We start from the raw sequence: 17,813 nt of genomic DNA, 5'->3' as shown, positions 1-17,813 counted from the left end.
AGGGAGTTACACTAACTTTGTATTTGCATGTATTTGTATTTTTATTTCCCTTGACCTTAGCAAATTTGAGGATTCAATTCAAGAGAAAAACTCCCTAAGTGAAGGTAACATATTGTGAATGATTCAATTTAAGCTTAAAGGGGTGGCAAATCAATGGGGTCATGAGATAAAGAAACTCTTTTAACCTTGTTATCTATGTTGAGTAGAGCAAAAGCTAAGACAAAATTATGTGTGTGTGTGCAAGAAAAAAAATGTGTGGTGTATGTCATGGGGCAAAAAGATGTAAAAAGAAACAAAAAGACACAAGTAGAAAGCAAAAGATGATGGAATCAATGTAAATCAATGCAAAATTTAACCTAGTAATACCCCCACACCTATGACAAACATTGTCCTCAATGTGTAAGCATATATATATAAAAAAAAAATTTAAGGAAAGAAAGGGAAAGGGACTTCCTGGCCTGTGGGTGATTTGGCCAGTGATTTGGGCAAGCACTGGGCAAATCACTGGGTAAATCGCTATCTGTCACGGTGCTGGGGCAGAAAATGGTCCACCAGCAGGTCCAATAGGTGCTCCATCCTTTGCATTCTGTCTTTGATTCTGGTGAGATGAGCCTCCACCGAATGGTCTTGAGGTGCCTTTTATGTCCTCCAAGGTCCACCCAATTGCTTCTTTATGCTTCCTCAACACATCAAGGAGCTTTTCCTCTTCTTCTTGGCTTAACTGGTTAGAAATAATTACTGGAAGTGTATTTCCAGCTCCCAAGTAGGCATATTTAGGGCTGAGCAATTCTCGGTCTAAACCGAAAAACCGAACCGAACCGATTAAATTCGGTTTATCGGTTTGGTTAGTCGGAAAGATCGGTTTGGTTCGGTTAGTAGATTTAAAATTATTCGGTTTTTGGTTCGGTTCGGTTTAAACATGTTAAATAACCGATCAAACCGAAAAACCGAACCCAACCCAACCCAGCCCAACCCAACCCAACCCAACCCAGCAGGCCAGCACCCCAACCCCCTCCATACCTTTCGCCGAACCCCTCCATCCCATTTTCCACATTCTCCAAACTCCAATCTCCCGATTCCCCCACCCCTATTCTCCCGAAAGATGAGGACGACGAAGACTACGAAGACGATGATGACTGATGAGGGGGGCGAGGACGACGAAGACGACGAGGTTCAGGTCTTACAATCCTCCAGAGGGCCACCGGTTCAGTCGGCGGACGACGACGAGGATGACGATGAAGATGACGATGGTGAAGGCGGAGACGACGATGACGATGGTGAAGGCGGAGATGACGATGACGATGACGACGACGACGAGGAGGAAAACGATGACGAGGATGAAGACGGTGAAGAAGAGGTAATATATGTCCAAATTTATATAATTTTCTGCATATACTTCATTTCTCTCATCTGGGACTGGGTTGCGTTCTCTGTTGGTGCCGGAGATATGGGTCCCACTTCATCGTCCGGTGTCAGTAACATGCAAGATCTCAGATGTTATAGCGCCTCCTATGCATCCTCCGTCTACCCAACACAATCCCAAGCCCAAACCAAGGTCGGCAACAATGATGTTCGGTTCAAAAAGGGCAAGTCTGCAAGTGGGTCTGTTTCTAAGAGCTGGAGTTTCAATGATCCGGAGCTGCAACGAAAGAAGCGAGTCGCTAGCTATAAGGTTTACAGTGTAGAAGGGAAAGTTAAAGGCTCTTTCAGAAAGAGTTTCAGGTGGCTCAAGGACAGGTGAACGCTTCTCTCATCTGGGACTGGGTTGCGAGGAGTTTCTCTCATCTGCGACTTCTGGCCATGGTTTTTAATAGAATATTTATTAAATTATTTTGTTGAAATTAGAAATAAAAAATTAAAAAAAAATACAGATTTCGGTTTGAATCGAACAGAACCGATTTTTATCGGTTCGATTCGGTTCGGTTATACCTTCATAATCGGTTTTTTTGGTTTTATAAATTTTAACAAATCGATTTTCGGTTTTATCGGTTCGGTTCGGTTCGGAACCGAACCGACCGATTGCACAGCCCTAGGCATATTTGAGGTGGCTAGGCAAGGGTTTTAGATCTGGTGCTTCCTCTGTCTGCTGGTTTTCTGTCTGCTTGCTGTCTGATTTGGGCTGTGATTTGGGCAGATTATCTGGTGATCTGGGCAAATCACTCTCTGTCAAGTCTGTCTGCTCCAGTGATTTGGTCTGTGATTTGAGCAGATGGTCTGGTGATGTGGGCAAATCACTGGGCAAATCACCCACATCTAGCAAGTTACAGCAGTCTGCTGTTTTTTCTGCTTCAGTGATGTTGCTGTCCACTTCCCCTTTCCTGCAAAGACCATCATAAAGTAAATTTTCTTAATCAAAATCAAAAAATTCTTGACTTAAATCATCAATAACATCAAGGCCATAAACAGGAGAAACATCATTGGGGAATTTCATGGCATCATAAACATTAAATTTGATAACTTCCCCTTCAAACTCCATGGTCAATGTGCCATCATGCACATCAATTTTAGTTCTTGCTGTACTTAAGAATGGTCTTCCAAGTAGGATATCAGAGGTGGTGTTGCTCTTGTCTTCCTCCATGTCAATAACATAAAAATCTGCTGGAAAGACTAATTGGTCCACTTGCACCAACACATCTTCAAGCACTCCCTTGGGGTAGACAACAGATCGATCAGCCAATTGGATCATAATGCTGGTGCCCTTGAGTGTACCTGCATTCAACAAGTTAAAAATAGAAAGAGGCATGACATTTATTGAAGCTCCAAGGTCACACATGGCCTTCTTTATTCCTATGTTGCCTATTTTGCATGAAATGGCAAACATTCCTCTATCCTTGCATTTGGTGGGAAGTTTCCTTTGAATGACAGCTGAGACACACTCCCCCACACTTACCTTTTTATGTTCAGCAAGTTTCCTCCTATTGGTGCATAGCTCTTTGAGAAATTTAGCATACCTTGGTATTTGTTTGATAGCATCAAGTAGGGGTATGTTGATTTTCACTTTGCGAAGTGTCTCCAATATCTCTTTTTCCTCTTTCTCCTTTTAGGATCTTGCAAATCTCTTTGGGAAGGGAGGAGGTACCTTGAATTTCTCCATAAGTTGCTGTTTCTGCCTTTGACTGGATTATGCCTGGTCTGTTGATTTGGGCAGATCACTCTCTGCCTTCTCTGGTGATTTGGGCAAATCACTGCTGGACAGCTCAGTTTGCCCAGCGATCGGGTCAGTTTCTACTAGTGAATTGGGCAAATCACTGCCCTGATCACTTTCTGGCAGAATTTCTTCCATGGCCTGTTTTTTGCAATTTTTCAACCCCATTGTCTTGCAACTCTTTTCCACTCCTCAATGTGATGGCACTAACATTTTGTCTTGGATTTATCTCAGTTTGGGAGGGTAGCTTCCCTTGAGACTCAAATTTGCTCATTGAAGTGGCCACTTGGCTCACTTGTTTCTCAAGACTTTGCACAGTATTTGCTAAATTCTTCACAATCTCTTCAAGAGGTGCATTGGGGTTCTGAGGTGCAGCTTGAGCTTGATTCCTTTGCTTGTAGCTTGATTCCTTTGCTGGTAGCTTGGATATTGATTTCCCCTTGCATAGCTGAAATTTGGATGGTCCCTCCAACCTGGATTATATTACAGATCTCTTTGGTAGTCATGGTAGTGGTCTGTCCTAGCATAGCCATAGTTCAGATTGTCTCCCCAACCTGTATTGTATGTGTCAAGGTAGGGATCATGTCTTGGCTGTCCATAGAATCCTTCAAATGCATGTGCTTATTGAAGTTGTTGAACTTGTCGAGCTTGACCATAATTTCTCACAATAGAGGTTAGTTCAGAAATTTGAGAAGAGAGAAAAGACATACTTACCGTAGCCATGCTTGTAAGGTCTTGGCAGTGTGTTCAATTTCTGGATCGTAAAGAAGAGCTTCTTTACGATCAGGCCTGATCATAAAAGGAAAATACGTTAGTTTAAATCAATTCCCCGGCAACGGCGCCAATTTTTGATAAGCGGTTGTCGAAGCCGTCAAAAAATAAACCTATTAAACAATCAACAATAAACTTGTAGATAGTGGCAATAGGGTCGAACCACAGGGAATTGACACCAATGATTTTCCTAATAATGACTAGGTCAAGTAAATAACAAGTAATTAAAAGAGGGAGGTTTTGAGTTGATGTATTAACACTAAATAACAAAAGAAAGCAATAATTTAAAGATGAGTAAATCAATAAGAGAAAAGCTTCTAGTTGAAGTATGGATCTATTTCAGATTGTTTAGAATTGATCATTGATTCTTTAATACTCCTATTTATCTCAATAAATTAGTTTAGGATGTGGAAGACGCTTCTCACAATCCAAATTCCTCCTTAGTTCTAGTTTGATTAGGAAACGTTCGCTAATCAAACACTAGTTAACAAGTTGCCAAGGAACGTCCTTGGGGCCTTTGGCATCGAACAACTGTTAACTGCATTAAGACTTAGAGAAACCTAATTCTAACCTTGCCAACCGCGTTGTCAAGTTTAGATCATGCAACTTGATTAAATTTGTGTTCAAATAATATAAACAATTACGGACTTAAATTATTCAAACAATTGTTACTCAAGCAATTAAAAGCAATAGGACTAAATTGATTCTAAAAGCAAAGCAACAATTATAGAAAGATCAAATTGCATAAATATTGAAAATAAATAGAAGTTTAACAATGGAGATTTAAATCTCCCAATTCATCACAAATCTGAATTTTCCAACTTCAACTAGAAAGGAAAGTGTTTAGCCACTCATGGTGGACAAAATCACAAAAGAAAAAAAAAGAAAGAAGAGATTGCTGCGTTTCTGGAGAGTTTCTGAAGCTGAGAGATGATCAGAAGATGCCTTTGCTGGTTTGGAGGCTCTCCTTTTATAGCTGAAGAATTCTATCTATCTAGGATTTTGAAATCCCTTTTTGATTTGGTGTTTGACTCCTCTTTTGATGTTGAATTTAATTGCAATTGGAATTCCTTGGATGAGAAGCTCTTTCGTGGCTCTTGGTTTTATGTTGGTAGTGATTGGGTTGGATTTGGACATCTAAAAATTCGGATTTCTGTTTTCTGCCCAATTTCCCGCTCTGCTGTCAGTTTCTGCTGTCAAAGTGATTTGCCCGGTTATTTGACTAGTTTCTTCAAGTGATTGGGCAAATCACTGACCCAATCACTTTTCTGTGAGTCAGTCCAGTTTTCTGCTCTCTGTCTTCTGCGAGTGATTTGGCCAGTGTCTTCGAGTGTCTTGGGCAAATCACTGCCCATATCACTTCTGCCTGTTGCCTCCAGGTTTCTGCTGTCAAAGTGATTTGCCCGGTGATTTGAGTGTTTTGGGCAAATCACTGACCCAATCACTTTTCTGTCAATTTTCTGCACTTTTTCTCCAATTTTCCAATTTCTTCTTTTTCTGTAAAAACAAGATAAAAACCATAAATTAAACTAAAAAATGTGTAAATAAGCAATAAAAAGGATAATAAAAATGCGGCTAATTTATGCTTGATCAGTTGTACATAGAGAAAGCACCGACATATAATAGAAATTGGTCGCTCCTTATTATTTCATGCAAAATGCCCTTAAAGTATTGGACATATACTTTTGATTGTGCTGTATATTGTATTAACCGTTTATCCATTAAGCCAAACTTTAATATGACCCCATATAAAACCTTATTTCACCAGAAACTAAATTATTATAGTCTTCATATTTTTGGTTGTGCGTGTTACGTATGGTTAAAAACCTATGCCAAACATAAACTTGATTCACGTTCAACTAAGTGTGTATTTTTTGGTTACAGTAAAGTGCATAAAGATTATTTCTGCCTGGATATTTTAAGTGATAAAATTTATGTCTCACGACATGTGCAATTTTTTGATTAGGTATTTCCATTTCGATTGTTAAAAGAGAAGTCAACTACTGAATCCAATACTTCCTTTCAATTGGGTCCTCTTATACCACTCAGTGTTCAACAAACTAAAAGAATTTTGGGCCCTTGTCCAAACTCACAATGGCTTATAGTTTCATAAACTACTCCTATGGTTGATCAAAATACAATATCTTCACAGGAACAAAGTCCATCGACTGTTGATTTGCAACAACGGTAGCAGTTTGAATCTTCACCATATGATGTTCTTCCTTTACAAGCAGAGTTGTCTCTTCCTGCTCCTACACCTGCACCGACCATAATGCATCCAATGGTTACTCGATCCCAAACAGGTTCTCTAAAGCCGAAGTTGTATTTTCACCGACTGAAGCACAATCACTATGTTCCAACTTGTTATTCCAAAGCAATTCTAGATGAGAGTTGGCGAGCTGTAATGACCGAAGAAGTAAATGCCTTGCTTCAAATAGGAATGTGGAAACTTATTCCTCGATTCGAAAAGAAAAGTCAAATGGATCAATCGATCGTTATAAGGTGTGGCTGGTAGCAAAAGGTTATAATCAACATCCTAGAATTGATTATAAAGAAACATTTTCTCCTGTAATCAAACAGGCAACAATCCAAGTAACTTTGTCCATTGTTGTATCGAAAGGTTGGCAACTCAATCAATTGGATGTATCGAATGCTTTTCTGCATGGTGCGCTTGATGATGTGATTTTCATGGAGCAACCACTAGGATTTTCGGATTCTCAATCACCAAATCGTGTGTGCAAACTCAAGCGCTCCCTTTACGATTTTAAACAGGCGCCGCTACAATGGTATAAGTCTCTCATTTCTATACTCACTCGATTTGGTTTTGTGATTTCTCATATCGACTCATCTCTATTGATTTTTAATGGGAATGGTGTTGAGCTCTTTTGTATGATATATGTGGACAATATAATTTTGACCGGCTCATCGAATACTGCAATTCAAAATGTGATCACTTTACTACATTCTCATTTTAAATTAAACGAATTGGTGAATTGAATTATTTCTGGAAATTGAAGTAAAGAAAATACCCATAGGATTGCTCTTATTTCAAAAGAAATATGGAGAAGGCAAACATGATTGGTTGCAAAGGGATTTCAACTCCAGCAGTTTTGCAAAATGCTACACTTTCATCAGCTCTCCATGATCCTACTCTTTTTCGACAAATAGTAGGTAGTCTTCAATATCTCTCATTCACTCAACCGAATATCACATATGCAGTTAACAAAGTAGCTCAGTTCTTACATAATCCAGCTGAATCTCATTGGATAGCAACAAAAAATATACTGAGATACTTGCAGCAAACTGTTGATTTTGGCTTAACTATCACTAAAGATTCGAGTTTCGATCTACATATATACTCTGATGCCGATTGGGCTTCTAATTTTGTAGATAGAAAGTCAACGTCTGATTTTGCTATCTTTCTTAGGCGTAATCTTATTTCATGGCTAATTTCATGGGTTTTGAAGAAACATAAGATTATGGTTCGCTCGTCGACAGAATCTAAATACCGGTTTTGTTATCTTTCTTAGGCGTTTGCTATCTTTCTTAGGTGTAATCTAATCTAATGAGCTTTGAAGAAACAAAAGATTATGGTTCGCTCTACAACATAATTTGAATACCATGCAATTGTATCTTTAGCTACAATAGAGGTCACATGGCTTCTATCTTTGTTTCGAAAAATTAAATTTTTTATTTGTTTTGAAATCTAATCTTTCATGTTTAGAAATTAAATTTTCTGTTGGCGCAACGTATTTATTTCAAAATCTAAACATGAATGTTTCGAAATCTAATCTCTTCGAAACAAGTTATTAATTCATTCCTTCCTCAATAGCTCGAATTGCGGGAGTAATAGAGATAAACTATAACTAGCTAATAGAATTCTGTTTTATGATTAACTAATAGATAGTTTAAAATTTTAAGTATCTTTTAATATATTTTTTAAAATTAAAAAATCAATTAATAAAATTATCTATAATATAGAGACCGAATAGAAACCGGATAATACATTACACTCTCTCTCTGGCTTAATTTCTTTGATGAGACAACTTGCGATAATTAACCAGCTCAAATCCAAGTAAAAGCAACAGGGCTTCTAACCATGTATTGACCATATCTCCAAGAAATCGAACCAAATGCAGCTTTACCAGTTGGCTTCCTATTCCTTTTACCCATAAATGTAACTCTATACTTGAGCTTCTCTCCTACATCCTTAAAAACCAACTTCCTAGGTTTCACTCTCACTGCCACAGCTGATGGTGCAGACACTGCCACTTCATATGTACACTTTGCAACACCAACATTTGTAACTTCCCTAGTGTATTGAACCATTGTCTTGTTTCCAAACAAGACAGAGAATGATGGGTAATTGAAGTTGCCAAGATCAGTAAATTTTTTCAGACAAGTGAGATTAGGGTTTAGGCTTACTTCTCTGATAATATCAAGAGGATAGTTCAGTGAACATAAGAATTTTGTGTAGTCTTCAGTGGAGATGTCATAGATGAGGCCAGGAGAGAATGCTTTCTTTGGGTCTACATGACCCGACCCGGATTCCCATGGGTTTGCAGAAGCAAGAGTTGCTGAATCTTTTATAGAAGAGTTGGTGTTATCAAGAGTGTAAGCAGTTGTCATTAAAGCTGATCTAATTGCACTTGGACTCCAACTTGGATGTGCTGCTTTTAGTAATGCAACTATTCCACTGACATGTGGGCATGACATGGATGTCCCTGAAAATTTTCACCATATATAAAAAAAAAAAACAAAGTAAAAACCCTTGTTCAAATCTGATCCGTTAATAATTTTTTTTTTTTTTAAGTAGAATTCAGGCAAACAAATTTTAATAAATTTTTTTTTCTGGGAATTTTGAACCTCTCAGCGAGGCAAAACGACTAGAATTACAGAGGAATACCTGATACAATGTTGAATTTAGTGATCCTACGATCCTCCTCCAAGTGAGTTGGACTTGCAACTTCAGGCCATGCAGCTAGGATGTTTACTCCGGGACCTATAACATCCGGCTTCAAGATCTCTGGTGTTATCGGATTGGGTCCTCTGGAACTGAAAGAAGCCACCATCGGCGACGGTCGAACATCTACCACCATCCCACGAAATCCAAGCACAACCGTGGGATTCCGACCAGTTTTCACATATTTCTTAATCAGATTACCCACTTTCTTTCCCACCCCCACCGTCGGTACCAGGTGGCTGTCAGCCGTCAACTCTTTCATAGCCACTGTGTCCACCAGTATCATCCCAACACCTCCGGCCTTGAGAACCACCACCCCTTTCTCTGTACGCCTGTTTCTTCCTTTGTCACAGATCACCACTTTGCCGTGAACCACCGCTGGTTCAAGTGTACCAGCCAAACAGAAATTACTAGAGCTATTCTTTCCTTTATGATACACCAAGCCCACTGGCTCATTCCCCAGTTTTCGTCCGCTGTAGAGAGAGATCCCCCTGTAAATTCTTTTGTTTCCGAGCAAAACATACGCCGGAAAATCTCGGTCAATACTACTTGCACCGACGGTCATAATCCATGGAGCTACGTTTCCTACAGAGGATTCTCTAGGTCCAGAGTTACCTGCTGAACAGGAGACGAAAATGCCCAGTTGCATTGCACGGAATCCACCTATAGCAATTGGATCACGATAATAAGGATCAGCTTGATCTCCATCACCGCCCATGGAGATAGAGAGAACATCAACTCCATCCACAATAGCCGTGTCTATTCCTGCGAGAATATCAGCTCCTAAACAAGATGTCCAACAGACCTTGTAACTTGCCACACGGGCTCGAACGGCAACTCCACGGGCGGTGCCTCTCGCAAGACCGAACATGCTCGCATTAGCCACAGGTGACCCAGCAATTGTAGTAGCAGTGTGGGTTCCATGGCCCATATAGTCTCTAGGTGAGAGAATATGGCTCCACTCAGGTTCTCTTCTCTTGTGTGCTTCTACGAAATAACGAGCTCCAATCAACTTCCTATTGCAAAGTGCAGGATTGAAATCAGGAGTTGAATCGCATTTTCCTTTCCATCGTTTTGGGACCTCAGGCAAGCCTGTGTCGTCGAAACTTTTTGATTCCGGCCACACCCCAGTATCAAGAACTCCGACAATAACATCTTGGGAAGCTTGTTCGATTTCTTGAAATTCTCTTGCATCATCAATCAAGCCGAAGTTGGAATCGAGACCAAGGAATCGTGGGGTGCGAGTGGTTTGGACAGAGTAGACAGTGTCCTCAAAGACATTAAGAACATAATCCATGTTTCTAAGAGAGTCGGCTTCTTGAGGAGAGAGATAGGCAGCGAAGCCATGAAATGCGGTGGTGTAGGTGTAAAGGATGGAATCAGAAGTAGTGAGGGATTGGTACCAATCATGGTGAGTGGCATATGAGTGAGGCTTGGAGAGGCGATTCATATGAACGATATACGTTTTCTTGGCTGTGGTAGTGAGCAGTGTGAGAGTAGAGAGGATGAACAGAGCATAGAACAAAGTGTTGGCCATGGCAACCATGAAAGCTAAGATGGATTGAATGAAACACTGACCAAATTCGCCTGTTCATCAAATGTATATGTATATATACATATACATTTGATAATTAAATTTTCTATTTTTATATTTATTTTAATTATATATTTTTATATTTATTTTAATATTAATTTTTTATTAAAAATTAATAAAATTATTACATCATTCAATACATTACATTATTATTATATCACGCTACATCAATAAAATTTATAATATAATTAATTATAATTTAAAATATTATAATAACGAAATTCATGATATAATTAATTATAATTTAAAATATTAAAATTTAATTGATAAGTTTTTTTTAAAAAATTATTATTTAATTAATATGATATAAAAAAATTTACTAAATTAATTTTTTTAATTTTAAAAAATACATTAAAATATTTTTAATATTTTAAAAAATTTATTAATTAATTTTTTTAATAGTTTTAATTATTAAATATTATAAAAAAGTCTAAAATATCTTATTAAAAGAACTAACTAATAAATTTTTTAAAAATTTAAGATATTAATTAATAAAATTTTTTAAATTATAGAAATTAAGTAGTAAAATATTTAATAATAAAATTAATCGAGGATTGAATAATAGATTTTTAAAATATTAGAGACGTTTTAATATATTTTTTAAATAATTAGTAAATTTATTTTGTAATGTAGAGATTAAATAGTAATTTTTTTAAAAAAATTTAAAATATAATTATAAATATTTTTAAAAATTAAATTTTTTTATCTCTTAAAATTAAAATTAATAACATTAAAAATTATTTTATATTATAAAATTTTTAGTTTTATTTAATATATCAATTTTATTTTATTTTAATTTTGAATTAAATTATTTTTTAAATTATTTTTTTATGAGCCATACTAATTATTATTATAATTTATAAAATATGTAATTAATAATATGATTGAAAGTAAAAAAATATTTTTTATAAAAAATATATTAAATAATAGTTATGATTATTTTATTATTTTATATTTTAAAAATAAATAATATAAAATATAATTTTAAATTAATTTTATATTTCATATTATTAAATATAATTAATATATTTTGTAGATCATATATTTTTTTAAACAATAATAATACGAATTTAAAAAAAATTAGAATGTGAATTAATTTTGAATTAAATTAAAATTGGCCGTTAGGAGAAACGATAAGAGCCTCCAAATGGCCAAAACGACAAGTGACTATGACAGACTATCAAGCTTTATGACTTCACTCCATCAACACTCTGCAAGAATCCCTTATGACCGACTATCGAGCTTTATGACTTCACTTCATCAACACGTTGTGACTTCTGCAAGAGTCGGATTTCATGCAAGTCCACGTGCTGACGATTAGCCACCTCTATTGCCACGTTCGCATGCACAATTATTGTTTTTTTTTTTCGGCTGCAATTTGAATGGCGTTACAAGGTTGCCGTGACAATTCAGTTCCTCGAGAGTACCACAAAATAAGAACGTAAGAGATTTTGTGATATAATTTTTCTTTGTTTCTTCGGTAAAGATTACATAGAGAAGAGTGAAATGTGAGATCATTTGCAAATTTAAAAAATATTTTTATTTTATTTATAACATATGATGAATTAAATATTTATTCATAAAAAAAAAATTCTTTGCAGTTTCTAAAGTGAGGGAGAGAAAGAGCGAGAAGAAAACAAAGGAGAAAAGAGATCTTATTTTAATTTTAATTTTTATATGATTCTCTATTTTTATAATAAAATTTAAATATTATTAAAAAATTAAAGATTTTTAATTAATATTAATATTAATTATATTAAACTAACAACACTTACATTTTAATATTAAAATAACATCAAATATTCACATAGAAATAATCAAACATAAGATAATTTAAAAAAAAAAAAAAAAAAAGTAGTAGCTGAGTGGTGGGTGGGTTGATGGTGGTTCTAGTTATTGTTGTCTTCGTGTTGATCTTGCTGGAGGGTTTGTGGCTTTGTGCGGCGCATGCATTCCATGGATGGGTTAATGCTGAATTGCATTTCGGGTTGGGCTTCTATATTTCTTTAGACGGTAAACTCAGTTTTCTGTTGGTCTTTATTGATGGTGCCTATTTAGGTAGATCAAATGCAAGCTTATGCATGATCAAAAAATAACTATTGGAAAGTCGATCAATAAGAAAAAGTGCATAAAATTTTGAAACAACTAAAAATGAAAAAAATAAATAAAATTATAAAAAGAATGGAGTATTATATGTATACTGAAATTCACTTTTCTACCATGAATATTACATACCAATTATAAAATTAAAAGGAAAAAAAAAAAAAAGAAGTAAAGTATAACATCAACCCATCATCCGTTATTTAAATATTATTCCAAGGGAGAGATTAAAAGAAAAAAAGAAGAAGAACAACAACACTATGTGGATACATTCATTACATGGCTTGACAAGCATAGAACAAAATAAACTCTTATTTTTTGTTTTCTCTAAATTTTTTCTATAAGATATATATATTAGGATTAAGAAAAAATTTAGCATCGCACACACCATTAATCCAAAAATTTGAAAATACTTATACCTAAATCTTTACATGTTAAGTAAAAAAATTTAGAGAATCATAAAATACATATCTAAAAGCTACCGTCTTAACTAGCCAAAATAAAATAAAACAAAACAAACAACCAAAACAAAACAAAAAAAGAAAAAAATATAATAAAAATCCAAGAAAATAGAAAAAAAAAACAGTCATAACCAAGTAATAAAGTCTCCTCTCCTATAAACATCTTGCTTAACAAGAGAATCAACCACCCAATTAACATCCCAAAAATATGTTTAAAACGTAGAGAAGAAAGAGAATTCACTGAATAGATGATCGAGTTATGAATAAAATAAAGTTTTCAAGGATGCTTCTTAATTGATGTGGCCTATAAAACTACAATTTTTAATTTGATTCCAGAATAATACCATCACAAGCGAACCAATAAGATATTTTATTGTATAGAATTGTCAGGGCATTTTTTTATAGCTAAAAATTTTGTCTCATTAGAGTCAAAATTAGACCGTTAATGATAAAATGACTACAATCCTTCTTTATAGAGTGAAGATTATGACTTATTTTATAGCAGAGCAGTAAATATAACGAGGTCAGAGACTATAAAAAGAGTAAAGAAAGAAGTTGTTTGTAGGAAGATAGCTCGAAAGGCATTAGAGCATATGGCATTGGTGTCGAAGAGGAAGAAATTAGAATCTATGAAGATCAATTTAAAAATCTTGAGAAATAAGAAAGAGAAATCGTTGATGGAGCTATCATTGGGTCACCTAAGAATGTGGAGCAAATTACTTCTACTAAAATTGTCAAAAACGATGAAAATTCCACAACTCAACTCTTTATTTTAAGGGTCTTGATAATGAAAGTAATGCAAAGAAAAAACAGAATTTAAAAAGGAATTCTTTTATTCTCAATTGAAATTATTTATGATATTTTAAGATATTTTATCTACCTGAACGACCACATTTAATACATGTCATTTATATATTTATGTAGACGCGAATGCAACACAATAATCAATTTATATTCTTTGAATGGACGATTAAATACCACTTTTATAAAGTTGAGGGGTAAAAAGAAACAAATTAAAGCTGAAGGGGTAAAATAATAATTCATAAAAAGGTGAAGGGGCAAAAGATGCTTTTTTCCCTTTGAAAAATCATTCCAAGGGAGAGATAAAAAAAAGTAGAAGACGAAGAAGAATAACACTACGGATACATTCATTACATGGCTTAACAAGCATAGAACAAAATAAACTCTTATTTTTTATTTTCTCTAAATTATTCTCAACTTATAAATTAAACCACAAACATGGCTTATAAATCATGTCCATGTAAATGCAATTGGGCTGCTAACTTGGTTTTTAACATTACTCCAAACAATTGAACCAAAAGCAACTCCACCCATTGGCTTCTGATTTTTCTTTGCTGCAAATTTTACCTCATATCTTTTCTTCTCTCCAATTTTTTTGAAAACAAGCTTACTTGGTTTTACTCTCACTGCTACATTTGCTGGTCTAATCACTTTCACTTCATAACTAGACTTTGCAGCCTCCACATTTGTTAACTCTCTTGTGTATTTAACAACTGTCTTGTTTCCAAACAAGACTGAGAATGATGGGTAATTGAGTTCACCAAGATCACTAAATTTTTTAGAACAGTTGAGATTAGGGTTTTCTGTAATTGCTTGGAGAAAACTGAGAGGAAAATTCAATGTACACATGCATGTTATGTAATCTTCTGTGGATAGATCATATACCAAGCCTGGAGAAAGAGCTTTTTTTGGATCAATATGACCAGAACCATAAGCCCATGGATTTGAAGATGCAGCAGTTGCAGAATCCATTATGGCTGAGTTGGTATCATCAACAGAGTAGGCAGTGGTCATGAGAGCTGATCTAATAGCACTTAGACTCCAAGTTGGATGTGCTGCTTTGAGTAATGCAGCTATTCCACTTGCATGTGGGCAGGCCATTGATGTCCCTGAAAATCCCATTTCATCATTCTCATCATATTTCTTCTCTTTAAACAAAAAAAAAGTAGACATAAATTCATTTTATGCATATAGATTACGGAGAAATTTATTATTTAATACTTACGATATGAAAAATTTATTAGTTGATTTTTCAATTTTAAAAAATATATTTAAAAATTTATAAAATTTTAAAAAAATTATTAATTAATATTTTTATTAGTTTTAACTGTTAAATGTATTACTATTTAATTCCTATAATATGAAAAAATATATTAATTGATTTCTTAATTTTGTAAAAATATTTATTAATATATTCTCTCCGAATCGAGGGTATTTTAGACTTTTCTTAAACATTTGATAGATAAAATTAATGTATGAATTAAATAATATATTTTTTAAAACTTTAGAGATATTTTAATATATTTTTTAATATCAAGAAATTAATTAATAAATTTCTTTATATTAAAAAGATACTTTGATTTTTAAAAAATTCACTATTTATCTCTATTTTAAGATCATTGAGTAAGATGCTTCTATATTTGATAAAATCGAACATTTTAGTATTTTTATTTAAAAAAAATTAATTAATTTATCTTAACATTAATATTAAATGTAGTAAATATAATAAATATTTAAAATAATAAAAATTAAATAATACATATAATTAAAAATATGGACTAAAACCATATAAATATTTAGAGTGATTTTAATAAAATAATTAAAAAGATAAATTTAAAAAAAAAAAAGAATACTTTAGTTGAGAAAATTTGAAATAGAAATAAATTAATGAATTTCCCAAGTACTTAGAAATAATTTACCCTTAAATCAAATATACCTGAAATGATGTTGAACTTTGTCACCCTGTTGTCCTCCTTCAAGCCTGATGGACTTGTGGCCTCAGACCAAGCTGCTAGAATGTTAACTCCAGGAGCTAAAATATCAGGTTTCAAGATCTGTGGTGTGACAGGATTCGGGCCCCGAGAACTAAAAGATCCCACAATCGGCGACGGTCTTACATTTACCACCGTCCCTCCGAAGCTTAGCAGAACCGTTGGATTAGGTTCAGTCTTCACATACTTCTTAATCAAATCACCTTCTTTCTTCGCCACCGTCACGGCGGGCACCAAGAAAATGTTAGTATCCAACGCCTTCGCTGCAACACTGTCAACTAATATCATCCCAAATCCTCCGGCCTTTCGCACCACCAGACTTTTCTCCTCCGGAATGATAACTCCTATATCGCAGATCACTACTCGACCACGCACCATGGCTGGTTCAAGCGTCCCAGGCAAACATAAATTGCTGTAACTATTACGTCCCTTAAGATACACCAACTTGGCTGGCTTCCTCCCCATTCCTGGTCCTTTGTAGAGCGAGACGCCGGTGACCCGCCGTTTGTTGCCAAGCAATGCATAAGCTGGAAAGTTCCTGTCTATACTTCCGGCACCGACTGTCAAAATCCATGGTGCCACGTTTTTTACAGATGATCTTGCAGGTCCATCGTTACCAGCTGAGCAAGAGACCAAAACGCCATTCAACATTGCACAGAGAGCACCTAGAGCGATTGGGTCGTGAAGATATGGAAGTGGTTCAACACTTGTCATGCCAATAGACACAGAGAGAATATCTACACCATCTAAAACAGCTCTCTCCATCCCTGCCAGAATATCAGCTCCAGAGCAGCCGCTGCTCCAGCAGACCTTGTAGATTGCGAGCCTGGCACGAGCTGCCATTCCACGAGCGGTGCCTCTCGCAAATCCTAACAAAGTTGCGTTCTTTACCGGCGACCCAGCAATAGTACTTGCAGTGTGTGTTCCATGGCCATCGTAGTCTCTAGGTGAGGCAATATCCTTCGATCTGGGTGCTTCTTTCTTGTGTCCTTCCATGAAATAATTAGCTCCGATCAACTTCTTATTGCAGAATTTGTGATCGAAATCGAGTGTGGAGTTACAGTTTCCCCTCCAACGTTTTGGGATCTCAGGTAAGCCCGTGTCGTCGAAACTTTTTGACTCTGGCCATATGCCAGTGTCAAGAACTCCGACAATAACGTCATGAGTAACTTGTTCGATTTCTTGAAATTTACGTCCACCAGCCAAGGCAAAGTTAGAATTGAGACCAAGGAAATGTGGGGTGCGAGTTGTCTGGACAGAGTAGAGCACATCCTCAAAGACATTAACGACAGAATCCATGTTTCTAAGAGATTCAGCTTCTTCAGGTTCAAGATAGGCAGCGAAGCCATGAAATGCGGTGGTGTAGGTGTAGAGAATGGCATCAGAGGTGGAAGTGAGAGATTGATACCAGTCACTGTGAGTGGAATATGAGTGAGGCTTGGAGTTATGATTCATATGGACAATGTAAGTTTTCTTGGCAGTAGCTTGAAGGAGAGAAAGGACTGGTGAGAGAAGAAGACAGAGGAAACAAGCGTTTGCCATGGAAACCATATTGTTCCTATTTGTTTGAGCTTGGAGACATGGAGATCTATGGTCCTTTAAAAAGGCTTCTCCATGAAACAGAGCTTCAATTTCAGATTTGTTACAACAACTACTAGACTGCTATAGCTACTTCCAATCGGGAAAAAAAAACAAAAAATAAATAAATAAAAGTTTCCAAATTGTGAAAAAAAAAATAAAAATAAAAAATAAAAAGTTTCCAATTGCAATAAAGAAATAAAAGTTTGAGTTGCCTTTGAAGATTTCCATAGAAGTCAAGCACATGGTGCTAATTTTTAGAAAGCATATGGATAATTTGTTATTATTTTATTAATTTCAGCATGTGTTATATATTTTATTTGCGAACATTTTAATTTTTTAGGCTTTAAAATAATTTTTTAATGTAATATAATAAATTAAATTAACACTACTTGCTCAAAATTAAGAC

General features: G+C 35.2%; 3 protein-coding genes across 4 annotated transcripts; 1 reads left to right on the top strand and 2 right to left on the bottom strand.

The window, feature by feature from the left end:
• The first annotated feature begins 969 nt into the window (after window positions 1-969).
• Window positions 970-1,830, top strand: LOC110623441 (nucleoplasmin-like protein ANO39). Of its 2 annotated transcripts, XM_043957364.1 has the most exons (2): window positions 970-1,357; window positions 1,446-1,830. In XM_043957364.1, exons 1-2 carry the CDS (start codon window positions 1,103-1,105, stop codon window positions 1,683-1,685), a joined length of 495 nt encoding a protein of 164 aa, XP_043813299.1. In that variant the 5' UTR covers window positions 970-1,102; the 3' UTR covers window positions 1,686-1,830. The 2 variants fall into 2 exon arrangements, with proteins under 2 accessions (XP_043813299.1, XP_021624079.2); XM_021768387.2 differs by having other exon boundaries at window positions 972-1,830.
• Window positions 1,831-7,932: 6,102 nt separating this feature from the next.
• LOC110616547 (subtilisin-like protease SBT1.8) lies at window positions 7,933-10,425 on the bottom strand. Its single transcript, XM_021758944.2, has 2 exons — window positions 8,823-10,425; window positions 7,933-8,640 (listed from the first exon to the last, which is right to left on the bottom strand). Exons 1-2 carry the CDS (start codon window positions 10,423-10,425, stop codon window positions 7,982-7,984), a joined length of 2,262 nt encoding a protein of 753 aa, XP_021614636.1. The 3' UTR covers window positions 7,933-7,981.
• A 3,781-nt stretch (window positions 10,426-14,206) lies between these two features.
• On the bottom strand, window positions 14,207-17,502 carry LOC122723897 (subtilisin-like protease SBT1.8). The gene is made up of 2 exons (XM_043957857.1): window positions 15,772-17,502; window positions 14,207-14,944 (listed from the first exon to the last, which is right to left on the bottom strand). The coding sequence occupies exons 1-2, from the start codon at window positions 17,375-17,377 to the stop codon at window positions 14,286-14,288; spliced, it is 2,265 nt and encodes a 754-aa protein (XP_043813792.1). The 5' UTR covers window positions 17,378-17,502; the 3' UTR covers window positions 14,207-14,285.
• Window positions 17,503-17,813: the final 311 nt, after the last annotated feature.

The sequence above is a fragment of the Manihot esculenta genome, chromosome 6, assembly GCF_001659605.2.
Source record: "Manihot esculenta cultivar AM560-2 chromosome 6, M.esculenta_v8, whole genome shotgun sequence".
Taxonomy (NCBI): domain Eukaryota; kingdom Viridiplantae; phylum Streptophyta; class Magnoliopsida; order Malpighiales; family Euphorbiaceae; genus Manihot; species Manihot esculenta.
The sequence above is the reverse complement of the archived record's forward strand: the minus strand, read 5'-3'. Positions and strand labels throughout refer to the sequence as shown.